We start from the raw sequence: 23,183 nt of genomic DNA, 5'->3' as shown, positions 1-23,183 counted from the left end.
CCTCTCTCTTGATGCAAACTCACTGACCCTAAGCAGCAGAGTGTCCTCAAGCCAAAGGCCGTGTGGGTGGAGGTCTGTTGGGAAGTAGCTGGTGAGTGGAAACCTGGGAGTATAGGTGGCGAATAGGTGAAGCAGGCAATGTGCCCAGAATTCTCCTTCTGCCTCTCTGGAACTGTGTGTGCTCTAAGGACATTCGGAGAGTGACAAATTGTTGTGAGGTAACACGTTTGTCTTCCTGCATTTGCTCATATTACTGCCTGTTACTCCCTTTGACCCCTAATTGCCTGCCCAAGACTGTGCTGGGATAGAAAAGGAGCCATAACTGTTCAGATAATGAGAAAATCAGTTGGGGTCCAAAGTACAATTACAAGCCGTGTCTGTGAGCTGCTTTCTTCCCAGAACGCTAATTGAAAACACATTGACACTACTATTAGGAATTATAAGATAAGAGGCATTTTGGAGTGGAGAATGACATACAATAATAGCACTTAGTACTTGTACTGTGCTTTACCTCTTCAAAGTGCTGTACAGACAGTAAATCTAAGAATCTTCAACCACAGTAAGGTGGGCAAGTCCAGGTGGGGAAACTGAGGCATGGAAAGACAACTTGCCAAAGATCCTACAACGAGCATTGCATAGCTGAGACTGGAGCTCTGACTCTCCAACCCCTGCTTTCATTATTACATCACACTCCAGGCAAGACCAAGCAGTGCTCTTAAAAAATTGGTGAGCTCTGAGAAGGTGTTAGCAATAGCCTGGCATCTGAGACTTGACAAATCTCCATGTAAATGAGGTTCATCCTAAAGCTTAATAGTTCACCAGTCTTCTCCCAATGCTTGTGCTCCCCTCCGGACTCCCAAGTGTATAAAGCATCATGTGACCCCGGCTAGTCCAAAGATCATTCGAGGGCTGGGAAGGAATGTGCTAGTAGTGGACTGCAAAATGAAGGGTCTGCTTTTCCTCCTCTGTTTTGTGCAGCTCCTTGGTGAGTAATGTGACAGGAACGGTCTGAGAATGGAGAATGAGGGCACAAAAGCTTTTTCTATTTCAAGCTTTAGGTAATAATGTGCCATGGATTCTGTAGTTGGTGATGTATTTCTAATGCAAGTGGAAAAATTCATTTCCAAATGGACAAAGAGAAAGCGAGTGGGCTGTGATTTGCATCTCTTGTTCACTATACCTCTGCTGCTTGGGGTTTCTCCACTCTTTTATTTTTTTAAGCCTGTAGCTATGCTCTGAAGAGCCATCTTCTGTTGAATATGCATATGTATTTAACATTCAGGAACCATGATTCCTCAGCGAAAGGACTGATTAAACAGTCAAGGAATGTTGATATAGAGGCAAAAGGTGCATTAATGCAATGCTGCGGTGCACAGTTAAAATTAGGAATTGTATCAGCTGAGGCTGCAATAGTTGGATTAACTTGGCTGCATTGCACCACTTGGGGCCAGATCCTCAGATGGTGTAATCCAGCCTTACTTTATTGAAAGCAAGGAAACAATGTTGATTTACCCCAGCTGATGGTGCAGGGAATTGTACATTTTATAAGGTAAGCTACATATTCCCAGCCAAATCAGGATAGAACTTACTACATATGTGCAATGGAATCAATTTATACATTCAATTGGAACTGTAACCTTTCCTGACTCTGGGGATTATAATTATGTTATTGCTACATTGGTATAACAGGATTTTTGCAGGCCTGCTGATGGGGAAGGAGGCAACTGCCTCAGGGCTTGGTGATTCAAAAGGGCCAGGGCTCCCAGTCACCACTGCTGCTACTTACAGCAGTGGGGTGGCCAGAATCTGGGCCCTTCAAGTCACTGCTGGAGCCCCTGCACAGTGCGCTCCAGGCAGCTCTGAGGGCTGCCACGGGGAAGGGAGTCCCATCCTCAGCTCTTTGAGGAGTGCAAAGCCAGCTCCCCACCCCAAAGGCTCAGTGAGGCTGTTGGCCCCATTGGTTTTTTTGTTTGTTTGTTTGTTTGTTTGTTTTTTAAATATCTTCTCATAAAGGAAAGGTAAAACCAAAAGTTGCCTACATTTAGGTTTCAGTTCAGTAAGGTTCTCGTGCATGTGTTCACTTTGAAACTTAGTATCTTAGAATCATAGGGTGGGAAGAGACCTCAGGATATCATTGAAACGTGTGGGTTTGTTCTATTGGGTCTGATTCTCATTACATTGCCAGAGCAGGGTAAAGAGGCCTTACATTGGATATACATTTTTGCCTAATTTAAGGCACCTTCATGGCCTTAAATCAGACTCAGGCTTATTGACTTCAGTTAGATTACTCGTGTGCTCTAAGTTAGGAATGTGTGTATGCACCTTGCTGAACCTGGGCCTTCATAACGATAGCCCTGGATGTCCCAGGTTGGCTTTGGAAGTCATACTACATTGACAAGAGTGAATCTTCTGCATTACTGCCACTGTGGTGTGGCTGGGTGACCCCCACACCTACCGGGTGTAGTTCACTGTCCTATGTAATGGCACTTACACCCCTCACAAAGAATGAGTTTTCTCTACCGCCTTGGATGAGAACCTTCTGGCTTTTAGTTCAAGCAATAGAGGCTCATGAGCTAAACTCCAGAGGTCCTAGGTTTGGTTCTGCCTGTTGGCCTTACAGCTGCCAACAAACACTTCACTTGAAGGCCGGGTTTGCAGGGCAGCTGCATATCTGTTTGTGGTGCAGCCTCACCGTATAAAGAACAGAAACATTTTCATTTTAATGAAGGTGAGACAGTTCTAGGGGTACCTGATACTATGAGTCACCTTGTTACCCTTTCTCCCTAGCATGAGGGAGTCATGTTTGTGCAAGCTCCTCAACACACCTAGCATGCCAGCCATGAAAGCTCACTCCTTGGGAATGTGCCAGCCCTGTCTTTGTGTTACAGGTTAACAAGAGGTACACCCAGTGCCCGAGTCCCTGTGAAGCATTGCCCAGTGATATTCAGTCCTTGACACTGGCTACTCACAAATCCCAGATTCTCTGCACTCACTCATGAAAAAATTAAAGTTTATTTCAGAAAGAATAGAGGTTCCACTAGGAATAAGAGAGAGAGAAAGAAAGATGGAAACAAATGGTTACTCTTAGAGGGTTTATCCCTTCATCCTCCCCCTTCTCTGGTCCTTCTTGCATGAACAGAGAATAGCAATACCCAAAGTTCAGAGATGTAAACAATTCAATGTTTATTGGAGTTAGCTTTCAGCAAGCATGAATCCAGTTTCCTTTCCTTTTTTTCCTTGTTCCTCCTTCCTTCCTGTTTGTCTCCATGTATATAATAACATTTTCAGCTATACTTTAACCAATCATTCTTCTGAAATTTAGCTAACCACTCCTAACATATTGTAACATGATTATCTAACCACTTATATCCCACCACCTTCATTGGTTCAGACCCAGCAATTTATTATAAACCAGACAGAAACAATCAAAGAACCAAACAGAAGCCATACAGATAAACAATAAAGAGATGGGGACTATAATGACAAAAAATAAAGAAATGAGGATTTCACAATCCCAAGTATTGATAAGTGGGTCCTTGCCAGACTGAGCACTATCAACCTACATTTTCTTTAAATCTTCTAGGCTCTTCCCTTTATCTGAAGGTGATAGATTGGATCGCCTTTCTAATTGCCCCAAATTGCCTTGTTTCAGTGTCACTGGTTTGGAATATGTCAGGACCTAACTGTACGTTTCCCAGCTAATGGAGGCCCTTGCTGCTTAGCCAAGTGTCTTAGCTTAAGAACAAGGCCTCAGTGTCATGTACAGACAGACTGTGATTTTGATTCTTTGCTTTTATACTCCTGCAATTAGCAAAATGGTAAGAATACAGTTCTTAAGAGTGTAGGCCTTTACAGGCAGTCCTGAATAACTGTATCCTAATAGTTACAATATAAAACATAAAATGTGAAGTAGGGCCTCCATTTGTTACCAGTTACATTCCCTGTCTAATAAAGCAGGTTCCTCCAGAAGTTCAGTCTGTCAGGCAGCTGGCTGGCTTCCTGGGGACCTGAAGCCAAACATTCATGAAACATTCCTGCTCAACAAGATGTCTCCTCAGTGACTGGACACCATTTCTTCCCCCCTCTCTGTGGCTATGTCTACACTGCCCCTCTCTTGCAGAAAAACATATGCAAATGAGGCTAAGCGTAGAATATCGCCACACCTCATTTGCATAATTAATGAAGCTCCATTTTTGTGCAAGAGGCATTTGTGTAAAAAACCCCTCTTGTGCAAGAGCCGTCCATATGTGAAAGAACGGCTCTTGCACAAGAGGGGATTTTTGCACAAAAAGGAGCAGTGTAGACAGCTCCTTTTTGCGCAAAAGCCTCTTGTGCAAAAATGGAGCCTCATTTGCATATGTTTTTCCGCAGGAGAGATGCAGTGTAGATATAGCCTCTGATAGGCTGAATCAATCTGTTGTCTCCATTCACAGGCTGAATCAATCTGTTGTCTCCATTCACAGGCTCTTACATTCCTTTTTAATCTCCAAATTCTTTTGATTATCGGCCCCATCTTGAGCAATTGGCTTTCCAGTGGCTGTTGTGGACTGGAGCAAGGGTAGACAACTGAACTTTGCATTATATTACTGGCTGATGAGAGAGGGGTGACAACTCTCTTCTGCTTGAATGGCCCATCACCAAGACACATGGTTGCCTGGTGACTCATTTGTATTCCAGAACTATAGAGAAAACATAATTTGCAATATAGTTATGTAATTCCTTTAAAGTTACCCATGTGCATGCACCTCACAATGATTATGAGAATTGGAAGTTACAAGTTGTCAGCAGATCTCTTACATGCTACTACTCTTACTGGATAGAAACTATGAGAGTGAAATATTAGGTGTAGTGAGTTTCTTGGGGCTGAGATAGCAGTAGCTTGTAAAGAACAAGTGAACTTTTTGCCAGTTGGTACTAGTGGACCTCTGGGTCTCCAAAGCATAAGAATGTGCAGAATGTAGTAGATATTTTTGAAAGAGCTTTCTATGGTATTCAGGCATAATGTTAAAAGAGAAATGTGTTGCTTGTTCTCTTGTGCTGTCTGTTTCAGTAAGACCAGCAGAACCTCGTTGGAAGGTCTTGTCTTCATTAGTCAACAGATTGTCTAAACATACGTAGGTATTGAAGGCACAGTCTAGGACCTCCTCCTCCTCGAGTTTGCCTTTTGAGGTTCCCTGCTAAGATTTCAAACTCTACCAGTTAAACAATGTTAAAACGACAAATGCCCTGTCTACACTATGCTGCTATTTTTATGTGCACATTTTAAAAATGCCCCCCCCCCCCCGACCCCGCACCTCGAGTTTGTGTATGGCCATATGCAGTGATATTCATAGCATATGCATAGCAGCTCAGTCAGGCCACGCAAATAGAATTTACAATTACAAAGGAATCAGTACGAGCTACTTAAATATCAGCAGATCCCCACTAGCATGCATAGTCTCTTCTCCATCATTCATAACTTTCATTTTAACACTCCTCCATCACCATATAAGAACATAAGACTGGCCATACTGAGTCAGACCAAAGGTCCATCTAGCCTAGTATCCTGTCTTCTGACAGTGGCCAATGCCAGATGCTCCAGAGATCCCTCTCCTGTCATCCATTTCCAGCCTCTGACAAACAGAGGCTAAGGACACCACTCCTACTTGTCCTGGCTAGAGTGGCTAATTGGGCATTGTGGGAAACATGCTAGAGGTCAATAAACTCAACAAAAAACCTTCTGTATACACACTACATGATTGTCAACAGTAAAAGGAGGGGGAGAGACAAAAGTCCCTTGTAGAGGTAAAAGTTTTTTGTCGAAATTGGGCATTTGTCATGATTTTTGTTGTGTTGCAATGTGAACACTCCTGGGGTTTTGTCACCAAAACCTTTTTTGGGCAACAACACTTGCCAGTGTAGACAAGGCCAGAGTGCGACACCCATATTGTTGCACTAGTGACTTTTGCTGGCCAACTGAAGGGTTCATCAGAGCAAATGTTTGTGCCTGTGTCTATAGCAGAGACGGTGTGTTTAAAAATATAGAGTGGGGAGGGTTGAGAAAAGGGTCGTACAAATGTCAGTAATACACTAAGGATGTAAAGACGAGTTTAAACATGCAATCGTGTAACTGCTAAAAATCAGAGCGGTTACCCACGCTGCAGGCTCTGCAGTATAAAGCTTAAATTAGCTTTATACTGTAGAGACCACTGTGAAGCCTCCCTGGGAGCAGGGCCAGCAGAAGTTGCAGGGCCAGCAGAAGTTGCTGCTGGCCCTGCTCCCAGGGAGGTGGCTTCTCCGCAGCAGCAAAGCCACCTTCCAAGGAGCATTCGCTGCAAGCTTTGCAGTTGCCTCCCTGGGAGCGGGGCCGGTAACCCCTGCTGGCCCCACTCCTGGGGAGCTAGTGTATAACCTGTAGGGGGGGTGCGGGAGCAGCTGGACCCACCATGGACAGGAGCTGCTCCCGCAGGCCCCACGGATCTGGAGTAGGGTTGCCAGGTGTCTAGTATTGACCTGGACAGCCTGGTATTTTCGCCTCCTGTCTGCTTTAAAAAAAATAAATCAGAAAATACTGGACACCTAAAATGTCTGGTATTTTCAAATTTTTTTCCCTGTTAGGAGGCAAAAATACCAGACACCTGGCAACCCTACCACACTCAGCAACCGGGCCCAGCCCTTGGGCACCTCCTGGGACACACCGCCCCCCCCAGCCCTGCCGGACCTCCCTCCACCCCGCTTACTGGTTCCACAGGGGAGCTCTCTTCCGGCACAGAGTAAGAAAACAAGATGGCCACCAGCAAAAAAAGCCCCAAAGGTTTTAAAGAGGCCATGCTGGTTTTTTTTTTTTTTTTTTTGGCGGGGGGGGCGGGGGAGGGTTTTTTTTTTTTTTTTTTTTTTTTGGCTTAATAACTGTCGGGGTCCTTTTTTTCCCTCTCAACAACTTTGGTCTCCACCTTTTTTTCCTCAACAGTTTTTTTTTTTGAGGGGGGGAGGCTTTGGTATTTTTGGTTAAACCATCTGGCAACCCTAGTCTGGAGCAACCCCCTGCCCGGAGTGGGCAGAGAACTGCTCCAGCCCTTACTGGTTAACCAGAACTGGTAAGCCTCTCCCTTAATGGGTGAGGATTACTAGCTAACTAGTTAATCTTTTACATCTCTAGAATTCACATTTTTGGAGGATCAGACAATGTGAGACAACCCACCCACCACAAAGGATGAAATCTGATCTGTACTCTGTGTCACAAAGGCTGTACGGTGGGTCAGATAGAATCTGACAGTAGAGATACCAAAGAGCGGGCCCATCTGATTATGTGAACCCCATTTACATACACAGCTGATAAGATAAGCTTCATTTTCAACTGGCTTGCCTGGTGCAGTGGTGGGCAAAAGGGCTTCTGCAGGCTGGATCTAACCCGCCAATCAGGATCTGGGTTCAGGGAATTGGGCAAAGTCTCCTTCCCCACCAGGGGTGTGCGGCGCTTTGCGTCAACCACCTTGGTGGTTGATGCTAAGTGCCCCATGCACCTTGCAGGGCTGGGGAGGAAGCAAAAGAACACAAGAATGGCCATACTGGGTCAGACCAATGGTCCATCTAGGCCATTATCCTGTCTGCCAACAGTGGCCAATACCAGATGCCCCAGAAGGAGGAAACACAACAGGTAATCCTCACATGATCCCCTGTCGCCCATTTCCATACAAAAGAGAGACTTTGCATGCTCTCCTCACCCCAGGCCAATCAGGGCCTGGCTGTGGGGGGAAGCACACAAAGTTTCCTCTGACCTTGCCCCCTCCCTGCAAGGGGCACACAGCGCTTAGAGTCAACCGCCATCTCCCTCTTCTGTTTCCCTTAGCCTCAACCGCCCCCCCCCCCCCTTTGCTTGTCTATTTATTCACTCACCCCTTCTCTGTTGTTTAAATCGCACCTGATGGGACAGGGACTGTCCTTGTGTTTGTACAGTGCTTACTACAATGAGGCCCTAATCCCAAAAGAAAGAAATAATAAGTAATTTTAATACTGGTATTTGGTAATACAACATTCTGGTTTTCCACTTGGAGATCTTGTACATGCACAGACAGTGTTTCTCGCTCAGCCATCGGTGTTCCGCAACTACGTGTTAATCGCAGCGTTGAAAATGTCCCCTGTGCTAACTGCACACAGGGAGGGGAGCGTTTTGACATTGCTTAATTTAAGATACACACGCAGGCTATAATGCTTTTTTTTTTTTTTTTTTTTTTTGCTCCGATGCAGAAAATTCCATCTCTGGCATATAGAGGCAGAATGATGATCTCAGTCTCAGAGAAGTCTCTTTAAATCTACCCACACAGAATGAAGCAGCTGAGTGTAGATCAGTCAGAGCTCAGGAAGGCTGGTTGAATATTGCAGAACTGGGGTTTATAAACATTGGCTCAAAGTCCCAACAGCTGCCCGGTACAACCATAGTGATGCTCTTTTGAATTTGTGATGCACTATCAGTAATGCAAAAAGGTTTGTGTTTGTACGTGTGTTTAGGGACTGGCTAGTCTTCCTACAATTCTTATAATCATTTGCAAGTCTGGGGACTTGTGGAGAGACAAGCCTGTTCGTTTTTCTTGTGTATTAGAAGTTTCATTTATCCAGTCAAGGAGTAAAAACAATATCATGTGACTTAACTGACTACATGTCTTGAGTAATGAACAGGAGTGAAGAGCCCAAATGAGCAGTTTTCAAACAAACCATAAACTGAGGCTGGTTTGGTGGCATTACTTGTCAAATACTTAGAAATCACCACTTCAGGCCCCTCTCAGCAAACAGAAGTCAATCCAATAAAAGCTATTACTTCATGACTCTTGTCTCGCTAATATCTTGGGACCAACCAGCTACAACACTGCATCGGATTCACAAAAGCGTCTGCAGAAGAGTCAGTTCATAAAAGAAAGGAAAGAGCTACATTTGTCAGGTAGTTTATCCACAGTGAATAATTGGGCCAACTTCCTCGTTTTTTATGATGGCATTTTGACAACCACTCTGGATGGTATTGATTGTTCACAAGTCCTTGAGTCACCGTGAGATCCAGTTGCTAAATTAGGCTTTGACTACAAAGAAAGGTTGTACCGTGTTAGCTATACTACTGCCCCTCCTGCTGGTTTGTATTCTCCAGTCTGTCTGCATCTCTCTGTTGTCTCCAGCCTTATAAATAAAAAATACAGATATAAAGGTGTTCTGATTGTAACACAATAGCGTTTTCTGTATGAGGCAAATGGCTTGTCTATACACTGCAGTGGCACTGAAGCAGCTCTGCTGCTGTACTGCTTCAGTGTAGATATTAGCTATGCTGACAGGAAGGATCTCAGTTGGCATAGGCACTCCATCTCCTGAGAAGTGGTAGCTAGGTTGACAGAAGAAGTCTCCTGTTAACCTAACACCATCTACACAGGAACTTAGGTTGGCTTAAAAAACTCTACTCAGTGGTGTGGATTTTTCATAGCCCAAGGCCCTCCTTCTTGTTTAAGGGCATCTGCATTTTTTTCATGTTCTTTTGCACTTACTCTACACCCACTTGCAGCCTGCTTAACCGTCACTTAGCCCTGATCCAATTAAACTCCTGTCTCCTTCAGTGAATGGTAATAACACAACTACAGAGATAAAGGAGAGGAATAGGCCTGGTTGACCAGTGAGGTGAAAGGAAATTGTTCAACATGGCAGGTGCCAGTGTGGTCAACTTCCATGATTTCATCACGAGTAGGACATTCTGAGATGTTTCTCTTAAGCTCCTGGAGTCATGTTATTTCTTGAGAATCTCTGCTTTTGTTAATTTTTTTTTAAAAGTGCCCAGTCCTCCTGGCTGCGAATGCAAGCTTGCAAAAATGGACTGCAGAGGCTTAGAAACTAGGAGGGATATAAAAAGAATCCAACATATGGTATTATTCAAATCTGATTATTTTATAGCCAAACTCTTGGGGGTTTGAGACAGGAAAGGGCTAGAAGCATGGTGTTTTGAATGCTTTGGGTTGGCAGTCCTGAGGCACTACCCAGATGAAGGCTCTCACACCAGCTCTGAGCAGGTTTCAAATCAATGGCAAAATCAGTAAGTTGTTGGGCATTTTGCCTGGATAAGATCTGAGGAACAGCTTATACAATTGGGTCCTCTGGTTCCAATCTGAGACACTGGCAGTTCATTTCTTTGCAGTTGTTGTTTGTCATTGTGTCGCTGTATTAACTAATTCTGGGAGGATTTGGGGGCTATACAGGGCCAGATCCTCAATTGGTGTCTTGTAGCTCTATTGACTCACCATTTGGCCCCAGAGTGTTTGGAAATGTCTGTGTAGAAATAGAAGTGTATTGCATTCCATTTCTTTCTTTGCTTCTCCTAGCTGCTTCAGTTGCTGTGTACAAACAATGGATCCCAAACACCAATTTTGAAAATGCTTCCAACTGGGATAAAGGCAGAATTCCATGTGCTAACGAGGTGGTGCTTTTCAAGAGTAATGAGGTATTTGATTTTCAAATTAGCATTCATTTTGGCTGGTCTCTACCTGCTCAAGGGAAATGCGCTCAGCCTTCCCCCCTTTTTTTGTCATTTTTTTGCAGGTGATCTCTGTCTTTGTCCAGACAACTCACTCTCTGATGGACATGGTAAGGACACCTATGGCAGCACCAAATATGGTGGGGACAAACACTGTCAAGAATATGGGGCAAAGTCAGCCAAGTGATACAAAGACTGCTGCAATGCAGGCACTTGGGTTCCCGAGCCACTTCTGGTGTCTCATTCGATATCCTGGGTAGTGCAGGTGTGCTTGCACAGGCAATCAGAGTTTTGCTGTGAAGGCAGGGTGTGCAGAACATTGAAGAACAGTCCTGTAGTGGTGGTTTTATGGAACTCCATTGAAGCTCTCCTCTTAGGGTATGTCTACACTGCCACCCAAATTTGAACTAGGGTGGCTAATGTAGGCATTCAAACTTGCAAATGAAGCCCGGGACTTAAATATCCCGGGCTTCATTTGCATGTTCCCAGGCACCACCATTTTTAAATGCCCCATAGTTTGAACTACCTGCCCATGGCTACACGCGGCATGGATTAGGTAGTTCGAATTAAAGCTCCTAATTTAACTACCGTTATTCCTCCTGCAAGGAGGTTTAATGGTAGTTCGAATTAGGAGCTTTAATTTGAACTACCTAGTCCATGCTACGTGTAGCTGTGGGCAGTCAGTTTGAACTAAGGGGATTTAAAAATGGCTGCGCCCGGGACCATGCAAATGAAGCCTGAGATATTTAAATCCCGGGCTTCCTTTGCAAGTTCGAATGCCTACGTTAGCCACCCTAGTTCGAGCTAGGGTGGTAGTGTAGACATACCCATAGGAAGCCATTTGTTGTCCAGGCTGAGCAAAAGGCAGTCTTGTTTCTAGGGGGAGCAAAGTGGTGGCTCTTGTTCTGTCCCACAGAAAGGAGTGTTACCACAGGATAATCAGACAAATTAGTGTAGGTCATGGGAGGCGGGCGGTATTGGGGCTGATGGGAGGGGAGGGATTTGGAAAGAAATCCCTCCAGAGCAACACTGTGGTGTCATATGTAGGAGAGATCAAGCCAAGGTTCTGGGGCCAAGAGCTCCTTTGGGGTGAGGTCGTACCTTGAAGTTCTAGACAGCCACATCCCAGAGAGAGAGAGAGCGAACTAATTTGGAGGAAGTGCAGAAAAAAGCATAATAAATGGCTCTTGGGGTAAAGGGAGGAACCAGCCCAGAACTAGATATCTGTGCAGCAGTTGGTAAGTGAATACATAAAGTACAGGGTTAAGAGGCGCTGAGCTCCTTCATCTTCCACTCACTGCTCAGCACCATGCAGGATTAAGTCTGATAGGAGGATATTTGAAGGGTAAGAGATTGTAACGGATTGTCACAGGACCAAGTGAAACAAAGGGAAAGTCAAGATGCCCACAAAAGAAAAAATCCTATTGGCCAAATAATATTACCAATAATAAATTAAGGCTCATATGCTGTAGTATTCTAGCTCATAACAAAAGCCACCAACTGAAAACAGCATAAAGTCCTCAAACTGATTGGAGTGTTGCTATCTGGTGCCAAAAGTATCAATTAGCCCGTTGAATAGCCTCCTTGAAGGAAGCCCTATTGTCAATTCAGTCAATGGTCTCTCTGTCTGTCTGGCCACTGAGTTCCATGGGTCTACCTGCGTGCATAGTGCGAAACAGGTTCTGTAGTGCTTGACTGGATCAGGGCCATAGTGAGGACTGGAGTGTGGTATAAGAACTGTATCACCAGTGTGTCTTTCCTGTCCTGGCTCTCTGCCCAATCTATGGTAGTTCCATGTTTCCCCATCATCTCTGAGCACCATTTAAAAACTGACAGAAGAGAGGGAGATGGGACAGAAGCTGCAGGGAGCAATCTAGCATAGACAGAAGCAAGGAATAGGTAGCTGAATGGGTCTTTCTCATTTCTTGTCAATGAGAGGCTCCTCAGGATGTCAGAGGTTCTCCCTGCACAAGGCAGGGTGTAAGCTCTCAGTTGACAATTTCATCATTCAAAAACATTCCACTTCATTCATGTTCCAAGCCACCTTCTCTTACTTCACTAAGCTCTTGTTGAAGAGTGGCCAGTTCTAGAGAGTTTTGAACATTAATCTTTGTGAGGGGAGGAGGAGCAGTTTAAAATAAATTGTGTGATGTGTGCACCACCCTGGCAGGCAGGCAGATGTTCCTGTTAACCTCAATCATGTCACACCAAAGTCAGCCCGTCTTGATTTCTGTGCAAAGAACATTTGCTCATGGAAATGGCAGCTGAGGTTTCCATGGTGACCTGATTTTTCTAGCTATCCTTATATTTATTATAACGGGATCTGGTTTTGGCAATTCTAATGTACCCATCATCTGAAAATCCAGGCTCTAGGATTTTCATCCAGATGTGATCTATTTGTGACACAATTGTCCTGGTCATTTTTAGCTGCTATAAGTTTGTTTGTTTGCTTTTTGTCACTATATCCAAATGGACCTGGCGTTTAAATGTATGGACTATAATTTGCACAAGCTGCTTACTACTGATAGTTTTGGTGCTTTAATAACAGAGTGCCACATGTAATTCTTCTACGTGTGCTTGGAGAAATTATTACCTTTTAATCTAAACTATAAAATATGGAATTTTTAAATAAAGTGAATGTTAGCAGAAAGAAATGTCTATGAAATACGTTGCAAATATAATTGTCAAATGATGTGACATTTACTAAAGAAAAAGTAAGTGCCATATAGTTCAGTAGATTTTATTTTGTTTACCGATTAATGTACTCTGCAGTCTATTGTGAAAGTTCATAACTGCAAAGTATTTATTATTATTCATTATAGGATTAGCCTTTCAAAAACAAGCTAAACAGCTGAGATTAAAAAAAGCTAAGACCATATCTTCTGAAGAAAAAATAGACCTCATAAAAGCTTAATACAAATAAGAACTTCATCTGCAAAAGAACACAAAATTCTGATCTTACCTGAAAGGTTATGGGGTTCACTGACGTATAGGGATTCTACAGCCATGAAGAAAGAGGTCAAGTTATTAAAGCAGGCTGAAGAAACTGTTACTTTGCTTGGGTACTGATCTAAAGCACCACATTGAACTGTGGTTTTTAAGCAGAACTTGCCATTTGAAATCAATGCTGTAGTTGTGCTTTAAAATAGGCTGGTGTGGTCCTCAGGAACTAGTTCATGTCAAAGAGACAGGTTTGTGCCTTGCCATACGTAGGTGGTGAGGATTTAGAGTGGTAAATACACCTCATCTCGCCGGCAGAGCAGCTTATCCCTCATGTCTATTACATCTTTATCAATATAAATGATAGAGGGTTTGATCCTGCAAAATGCTGAGCGCTTTCATAGGCCCATGGAAGCTAATGGGAGCTTAGCATACTGCACCCTCAGGCCTTTTACTAGCTGTTAGCTCTGCTGCTGTGATGTCGGAGTCCCAGCCTGACCCTCAAACCTGCCCCTTCCCCTCGGTTGCACACCAGAGGACGTGCCTGCTGTCAGCTGACGGGCGCGCTGATATTAGATTCTCAGCTGAAGATTTCATTCTTGCCATGCTCCAGGGGATTTTATGTCTAATTATTGTGCTGAGCTACCTCAGATTTAGACAATTATTTTGCAGCATATTAGACAGGCTTCTAATGAATGGGAATGTGCTGAAGTCATTTAGCCTCAGAATTTATGTTTTATAGGCTTTTTGTGAGATATGAACCCAAAAGAAATACCCTCAATCTTCGGGCTCCTCAGCTAAATCCAACGTACTCTGCTTAGGGCCTTTTCTGTGAAATGGATCCAAATTGGAACAGCTGGCTCTGAATTCTACCCATTTGGGCCTGATGTCAATAAAGTGGGTCAGACTTGCTACAGCTCAAGCCCCATCAAGACTTAAAATAAGTCATGGAGAATAGGAGTGCCAAATTATTACTTTTTAACATTAACGTGGCATCACAAATGAACGTGGTACTTTACGAGATGAGGAACAAGGCGCCAACCTTGCCCAGAAGAATTTACGGTCAAACACCACTACAAAACAGATGGGGTCAGATCCTGAGCAAGTGTAAATTGTCTCCATGCCTTTGATTTCAACAATTTATAACAGCTAAAGGTTCAGTTCAGGGCTCTTTGCATACTGACCCAACTCCTGCTGCTGTAAAATAGGGTATCTCTAAGGACTGAGACTGGCACCAAGCCCCCAAACAGCCACCATCTATAGTGCAGACCATTCATTTTGTCAAAGTATTACAGACATAAGGATTTATCCTGTATTGACCTGACCGAGGTCTCTAGGGCTCTGATTCAGCTCAGCTCTCTCTATGTACGGGGTGGGGATCTGTTCTCTGGTCTTTGTCACCAGATGATAAAGATGATGCCAAAGTTCAGGATTTTTTTAAAAATCGAAGAATTGATCTGCCCCTCCCTCCGGAGGATGGCATGAAATTTGGTGACTGGCTCATCAGGAAAATGGATTTTCAGGATTGGAGAGAAAAGCAGAAATGCGCCTTTTTAGTCTGCAGCTTCAATATTTCAGTGAAATTGATCACATAAATCAACAAGACTATGTTCAGCTTCTGAGTCTTCATGGAGATGCTACCCAGCCTTTGGCCAAAGAACGGGCCATCACAGCCCATTCCATCAAAGGGCAAAATTCAGATTAGGGACTTCATCTTCTATTGACTTGAGAGATTTCAGTGGGAGCAAGGCACCTAAATACCAGGCTCTAAAAATCTGGATCTTATAGAACTCCTTTCTGCAAGTTTTCCACATCTTCACTTTCCTTTTCTTACTTCCATCCTATCAATTCTACTTGCACCCACCTCAAATAATCTCCCTTTCTCCTTGGCCCTACCCCCTTTTTAGATGTTTTGAATACAGTTATCCTGACATGCCCAGAGTTGCATACAGGGGAAGCTAATTCTTGATATTTAACTCTGTTTCTCTCTCCTCGTAAATCAGCCTCTTCACCCTCCGATCATTTTTGCTGTTCTTCTCTGAATTCCCCTCAGTTTCTCTACGTCATTTTGACATTGGGGCACTCTGAACTGACTGCAGTGTTGCAGATGTGCTGTGGCTATTGGCTACGTACTGTCTATTCACAGCGCGGCAGACCTTAGGTACTGTGTGTGTAGGGTCATGATGAAGGTATAAATGGGATAAGGAGATGGCATTTTTTGTTAGAGAATTCTGGATTTAGTAAGGAATCAATGTAACTCAATATTTTAGCAAGCTCTGCAATGACATTTAGCTGTGATGCAGGGAGAGGAATTGTGCTCTCCATATTCAGCTAGAATCTTTAAAAAACAGGAACTTATTTTATGCTCTTGGGGGGTTAAAAAAGTCAATGCACAAAAGTCCGCTGCATCTCTTTGGAAGTGTCCTCAGTGCTGTCACTCAGAGAAGCTACCTGTCAAAATCTCCTCCACACATTAATCTGCCCTGGATCCAGCCCAGGTTTAACAAACCCCATCAATGGGCTGTGGGTGGCAAACTAACAGGAGCTAAGCAGGAACTGGCTGTTGCAATTTGTCTCAGAGAATACAGGGTTCATTCTCTCTGAGTTGGCAGCCAGTACATCAATATATGCGAAGCGTGGGCTCCTCTGGGCTGTTCTTGCCTTCAGCTTCCAATAGCCAGCTGCTGAGCTGGTCCCCAGAGATCAGGGTGGGATTAAGACAGGCTGAAGCCTTAAACTATGTCACGTTTAAGAGGCCCCATGTCATTACCAAACAATCTATATTATTCTAACAGAAAGGACAATGAAAATAGAAATACAAAAGTTTGATATTTGCATATCTATGGGTATATATATATATAGGCAAGCATGCAAATAAAAACTAGTAATTTCTTTGTATTTAGAGACCCCGCATAATCTCAGACCCTAAATTTAGCTTGTGCCTAAATCTGGCACTGCTGGGAGTTGGAAGCCCTCTCTGCACCTGGCAGAACAGGGCCCTTTCTTTGACAGTTCAATAATTTGAACAAACCCCCAAATTTGGGTTATTAGTGGATCAAAACCTGGCTCTAGGTCACCACTTCAAATCCAGACTAAGGCTATGTCTATACTGCACCCCTTTCGCGCAAGAAATATGCAAATGAGGCTAAGCATGGAATATTGCCGAGCCTCATTGCATAATTAATGAGCACCCGCTTTTTGTACAAGAGGCTTTTGAGCAAAAAGGAGCCATCTACACGGCACCTTTTGCACAAAACCCCCCTCTTGCACAAGAGCCATTATTCCTCATTTTTTCCCGAAGAACGGCTCTTGTCCAAGAGGGGGTTTCTGCGCAAAAAGGAGCCGTGTAGACGGCTCCTTTTTGCTCAAAAGCCTCTTGCGCAAAAAGTGGGCGCTCATGAATTATGCAAATGAGGCTCAGTGATATTCCACAGTTAGCCCCATTTACATATTTCTTGTGCAAAACGGGTGCAGTATAGACATAGCCTGAGGGTAACATTTTCAAAAGTAGCCAAGTGATTTAGGAGCCATCTTACAAAAGAATGTGAGCACTTAGAACAGATTTTCAAAATTCTTATGGCACCTATACCTGGAGTAAGTACTTGGGGCATTTTCCAGCAGTGCCAAGGTATCCAGCTTCTATGGGAATCAATGGAAATTAGGCACCCACATATTTCTGCATCTCTCACTAGCTACCTATTGCACTGGTAAGGGCCTAAATACCATTGAAAATGTGGCCCTCGGGTGCCTACAACTCACTGAATGTCAATGGGATTTAGTTTTCAAAGTTCACTTAGGTGCTTTCATCTATTTGAGCTAGGTTTGTCGTGGCTAGAAGTTGTTTCTATCTGGTGGCTGCCAGTTGCCTGTTGAGCTCTGTAGCCTCTGCTGAATTCCCAGTGGATAGAAAAATCACTGCCTCAGCTGGAGGGAAATGGCTTGGAGGGTGATGCTCCCCACACTGTGACTAAGAACTGGCTTGAGGATGGAGACTAAACTGTGGACTCCCTTCAGCAATAGGCCTTTTAGGAGAGGGCTAAGGAGGCTTTGCAATGCAGCTGCCCACACCAGCCCTGTTCCCTGGGTAGCGAAGTTTGATGTCCAGGGCCAGCAGCTTTCGTGTGCACCACACTCACAATGGAACATGAAATCCAGTGAGCTCAGCATTGTAGTTTAAGGCCCACTTTGGGGACAAGTCATGATTCATTCATTCTAATATCAGGCGAACAGGTCCAATATTCAGGACAGTGCTTAGGGCAAGTTGCTTGGCTGCACTCTGCAAAGGGGGAAAGGAGGGAGACAGCCATCCAGATTGGCAAAGCAGCTGTGCAGCCATTCCACTGACATGGCTGGAGTAGCCTGATGTGGCCCTAATTGTAACCCTCCTGTGGGGAGAGGGCACAAGCCATAGGCATGACAGCTCTTCTGGCTCCACACCCGTCCTTAACCATGTTCCACCCCCTGTCCTGCAACAAGCTCCCCATCTGCCTGCTCTGCCCCATGCATCGGGGCAGCTCCTTGGAAAACTTCCCCTTCCTTTGTGTGGTGGCACATGTTGTGCCTGTGGATCCCTTGTGGGTGTGTGACTGTTTTTGTAACCGTCCGCCCCCACAGTGCGTGAAATGGGACAGAGTCTCTCTGCGGCTGGTGGAACGTGAGCTGCTGAACGTGGGTATTGATGAAAGAGCTCTGCAGATGTAAACAAGGGGGTTATTGCAGCACCAGCCAATTTATGCAGGTCGCCTCTCTCCTCGCTCTGTTCTGAAAGGAGAAGAGTGGCCATAGCAACCTCCGCATTGGTAGCTTACTGAGGCAGCTGCTGAGCGCCTGGTTCTCTTCTGTGAAACACACATTCCCTGGTTAATGTGCCTTGCACATATACTCTTCAATAATGTGCTAAAGGACAAGATGTGCATTATGCCCGTGCGGGTGTTCCACTCTTCACTCGCTGATGCGCCTTAGAAGAGCAGGAATGAATGTTGATCCTCATGTGCCGCACAGCCCTGCAGAGAGAGGGGAAAGAAATATGTATAAAAACCAGGGGTGCTGCCGGCATGCATTTGGGAATGAGCATTCTAACCCCAGAATCAATCTCTGACATCTGTCCCGTCGCTGTCTGTCAGATGTCAGTGTTGCAAATGTTTTCTTGCTCTGCCAACCTCAAGCTGCCTCTGCTGTTCAGGCTGGCTGGGTGAAACAAGCACACAAACACACAGAATTGCAGGTGTGCACGGTGCCCTGGGATTCCTTTCCCCAGATTATATTTTTAGCCACCTAATTGTAAGAGCAGAATGTACTAAGCTTTGCAGCATGACACTTCTCCTCTGTTTCTGGTAGAGGTTGATCTTGAAATGCCAATTGCTCTCCTGGGGCCTGGTTCGAATGAATGGCAATGTTTCATGCTAATCCTAAGCACTTTAAGTCCCTGCTTCTGAAACAGCAGAAGTGCTGGCTGAATGTAAAGAGAGGAAAGGAGTGATTTTCCCTGTGATGGAGGTGGAAATCTGTGTTTGTCAAAGGGTATCTTAGGAACCTGTGTATTATATATCTACATGTGCATAAAATTACAGGGATAAATCAAGCACAATGCAAGAAAGGATTGCAATCAAGCAGAGATGAAAAAGGCTGTGAGATCATACAGCCTGACTCCGCCTGGAGTGTGACCGGTCCCTACAAAAGAGTTTTGAGGGTGGAATCTTTTCAGATACCATCATTTGTTTTTATTCCTGGGATCAGCAACAGAGCAGAGCAAAATAAAACTGCTTTTCGATTTCTTACACTGTATTGGAGAAGCCTTCTCAAGGGCAACATAGCATGTTGACGCTACAGCTGTTACAAAGCAGCACCTGTGTCTGTGCAGCAGCTGTCACATCCAGACTTCCTGTTTCCATGGAATGGGGTTTTCTCGTGATGTTGTTAATCCACTTCTGTGATAGGAAAGCCAATAGAAGATTGGGATGGGTTGACCTAATGACAGCACTCAAGATGCAAACTTTTTCACAGCTGTGAGTAACATAGCTAGGGCAATGCGATTTTTAAGTGTCAGTGAATGTTCAATGTGTGTTAATATAACAAAAAAACTTTTAGGGAACAAGGACAGTCTTTCTGTTCTGTGTTTGTTCAGTGCCCAGCTTGACCATGATTCCTAGACCCTCTGATAATGTAAATAATAAAGGGTAAAAATTAATGCTTTTTACCTGTTGATCTTAAAGTGTTTTATGGAAGTGGTTGATCTTAAATAGCCCATTTTACAGATGGGAAGCTACCTGTCCAGTCCCATTGTCTACCTCTTCTGCCCTCACTGACTCCTGGGGCAAGCATGGAACTGTGCTGCTAGCAAACCTTTGCAGCTGCCAGCACAACCACCTCATTGCTTGTCACAGGACTAAAATTATCCATCAGCCCACAGGGGTCTCAGAAAAGAACAGGAGGCTGGCACATAAGAATCATACGGGTGAGGGAAGGCCTGGCAGCCACTAGCAATCAGTATCCTCATTTTTTCAGGGAGAACAGCTCTTGCGCAAGAGGGGGCTTTTGCACAAAAAAGAGTCATCTACACAGCTCCTTTTTGCGCAAAAGCCTCTTGAGCAAAAATGGACCCTAATTAATTATGCAAATCATAGAATCATAGGACTGGAAGGGACCTTGAGAGGTCATTGAGTCCAGCCCCCCACCCTCAAGGCAGGACCAAGCTCCGTCTACACCATCCCTGACAGATGTCTATCTAACCTGTTCTTAAATATCTCCAGAGAGGGAGATTCCACCACCTCCCTTGGCAATTTATTCCAATATTTGACCACCCTGACAGTTAGGAATTTTTTCCTAATGTCCAATCTAAACCTCCCTTGCTGCACTTTAAGCCCATTACTCCTTGTCCTGTCCTCAGAAACCAAGAGGAACAAATCATCTCCTTCCTCCTTGTGACACCCTTTTAGATATTTGAAAACCGCTATCATGTCCCCCCTTAATCTTCTTTTTTCCAAACTAAACAAGCCCAGTTCATGGAGCCTGGCTTCATAGGTCATGTTCTCTAGACCTTTAATCATTCTTGTCACTCTTCTCTGTACCCTTTCCAATTTCTCCACATCTTTCTTGAAATGTGGCGCCCGGAACTGGACACAGTACTCCAGCTGAGGCCTAACTAGTGCAGAGTAGAGCGGCAGAATGACTTCACGAGTTTTGCTTACAACACACCTGTTGATACAACCTAGAATCATATTTGCTTTTTTTGAAACAGCATCACACTGTTGACTCATATTCAACTTGTGGTCCACTATGACCCCTAGATCCCTTTCCGCCATGCTCCTTCCTAGACAGTCGCTTCCCATCTTGTATGTATGGAACTGATTGTTCCTTCCTAAGTGGAGCACTTTGCATTTCTCTTTATTAAACCTCATCCTGTTTACCTCTGACCATTTCTCTAACTTGCTAAGGTCATTTTGAATTATGTCCCTATCCTCCAAAGAAGTCGCAACCCCACCCAGTTTGGTATCATCTGCAAACTTAATAAGCGTACTCTCTATCCCAATATCTACATCATTGATGAAGATATTGAACAGTATGGGTCCCAAAACAGACCCTTGCGGAACTCCACTTGTTATCCCTTTCCAGCAGGATTTAGCACCGTTAACAACAACTCTCTGACTACGGTTATCCAGCCAATTATGCACAAATGAAGCGCAGTAATATGCTAATCCATGCTTCGTTTGCATAAATTTTGCAGAAGACAGGTGCAGTATAGACATAGCCTAGAGGTTATCCTCAGAACTTATTTTGTTCATATTGGTACACTGGTATAGTTTGGGCCTTTTCAACATCCCCTGGCAAAGAGTTCCACAGGTTGACTGTGAAGAATTAATTACTTTTGTTTGTTTAAAATCTGCTGTCTATACATTTAATTGAGTGACCTTCTTATGGTATGTTAGTGAAGTAGTAAATAAAATTTCCTTATTCAATTTTTCCATACTATTCATGTTTTTTAGATCTTTAATATATCCCCCGCCTGACTCTTTAGTAATTTCTTTTCTGAAAAGGCTGAAAAGTCCCTGTCTTTTTAATCTCTCTTCATATGAAAGCTGTTCCTTACTGCCTAATAATTTCTGTTGTCCTTCTCTCTACGTTTTCCAAAGCCAGTATAACTTTTTTTAATGGTGTGACCAGATATGCATGCAGTATTCAAGATGTGAAAATACCAGGACTTTATTATAGAGGCAATATGGATTTTTCTGTCTTATCTCTTCTTTTTCCTAATATTCCCAATATTCTGCTAGCTTTTTAGATTGCTACTGCACTTTATTGAGCAGATATTTTCAGGGAACTATCCACAATGATTCCAAGATCTCTTTCTTGAGTGGGAATAGCTAATTTAAACTCCATCATTTTTTGTATGCATAGTTGGAATTATATTTTTTCCATGTGCATTACTTTGCATTTATCAGCACTGAATTCCATCTGCCATTGTGTTGCCCAAACACCATGTTTTGGGAGATCCTTTGGTAACTCTTTGCAGTCAGCTTTGGACTTAACTATTTTGAGTAATTTTGTATCATCTGCAAATTTTGCCACTTCATTGTTTACCCCTTTATCAAGATAATTTATGAATAAGTTCAACAGCACTGGTCCCTATACAGATCCATGGAGCACACCCTATTTTTAAGTGGAATACTTGGCAGTAATTTCATGATGATCTAATGATCCTTCTGTTACTTGAATGACAAGCCTTTTGTTACCTGGGGTATGTCTACACTACAGAGTTTTGTCGGAAAAATAGCTGTTTTCCCGACAAAACCTGAGTTACATCCACACTGCAATTGCGTTCTTCCAAAAGTAAATCGAAAGAACAGAGGGGTTTTTCCAGCATTGGTAATCCTCTTTCTACGAGGAAGAGGCCTTTTTCTGAAAGAGCTCTTTCGGAAAAAAGCGTGTGCGGACAGGGAAGAGGGAGTTCTTTCGAAAGAAGAGGAAAAAGGAAAAAGCACAGGTGCCCTGGTGGCCACTCCGTCCATAGCAATCACAGCTGAAATGTGAGAGAGCTTCCATTCAATGTGGACGCTATCTGTCAAACAAGCAGATTGCTTTTTCGATGTGCTTTTGTGTGTGGACATTCTTTCGGAAGAAGATTTTTCTGAAGATCTCGTCTGAAAAAAGGTTCTTCCGAAAGACGCCTGCAGGCTAGACATAGCCTTAGTCACTCTGCCTTCCTCTGTTTATAAACAAACTCCCTGCCCCAAACACAAAGCTGGGAGCAGCACAAGCTCAGTTGTAGTTAAAAGCATGCCTCTGAAGTCATGGGCTTTAAACAGACCTCAAGTATGAAATTCAGGGGTTCAGATTTTGGGGGGGAGCTACAGCCCCCAGGCATCCCCCCATGGCACCCCTGAGTGGCAAGAAAAAGAAGAGATTGAGCAGAAAGGGAAAGGAATCAAGTGACAATGGGGGGTGGAGAGCACTCACTGGGTTAGATCAGTACAGGACTTTGACTGGTGGGTTGTGATTTTGCCTGTAGCAGCCCACAAAATTGGTGGAGACATGACAGGTATCTGTGCTTGAAAACCCACTTTGCATTTGCTTGATCAATATATCAGTTAGCAGCTGTGCTCTGAGCAAAAGACCATCACGCCAGCTACTGGCAACAGTCCAGCTGCACAACTCAAGATTGTGCTGTCAGGCTGTGTCAGTACAAATGACAGTCTAGAGAGGGATTTCTCGGGGGAACCCTATACATTTGCAGGTGGGCTCCTCCGGGGGCAGGAAAGCTGCACAA

General features: G+C 44.0%; 1 protein-coding gene across 3 annotated transcripts in view; it reads left to right on the top strand.

The window, feature by feature from the left end:
- Window positions 1-888: 888 nt before the first annotated feature.
- Window positions 889-23,183, top strand: part of AMN (amnion associated transmembrane protein) — a 68,624-nt gene continuing 46,329 nt past the window's right edge. For all 3 annotated transcript variants that reach the window (XM_075926519.1, XM_075926518.1, XM_006119973.4), the window contains exons 1-3: window positions 889-985; window positions 10,329-10,447; window positions 10,546-10,590. In XM_075926519.1, coding sequence (XP_075782634.1) covers window positions 943-985; window positions 10,329-10,447; window positions 10,546-10,590 — 207 coding nt within the window. In that variant the 5' untranslated portion in view covers window positions 889-942. The remainder of the gene's footprint in view (window positions 986-10,328; window positions 10,448-10,545; window positions 10,591-23,183) is intronic.

This window comes from Pelodiscus sinensis, chromosome 4, assembly GCF_049634645.1.
Source record: "Pelodiscus sinensis isolate JC-2024 chromosome 4, ASM4963464v1, whole genome shotgun sequence".
NCBI lineage: Eukaryota > Metazoa > Chordata > Testudines > Trionychidae > Pelodiscus > Pelodiscus sinensis.
Note: the sequence above shows the minus strand (reverse complement) of the source record. Positions and strands in the feature narration are given on the sequence as shown.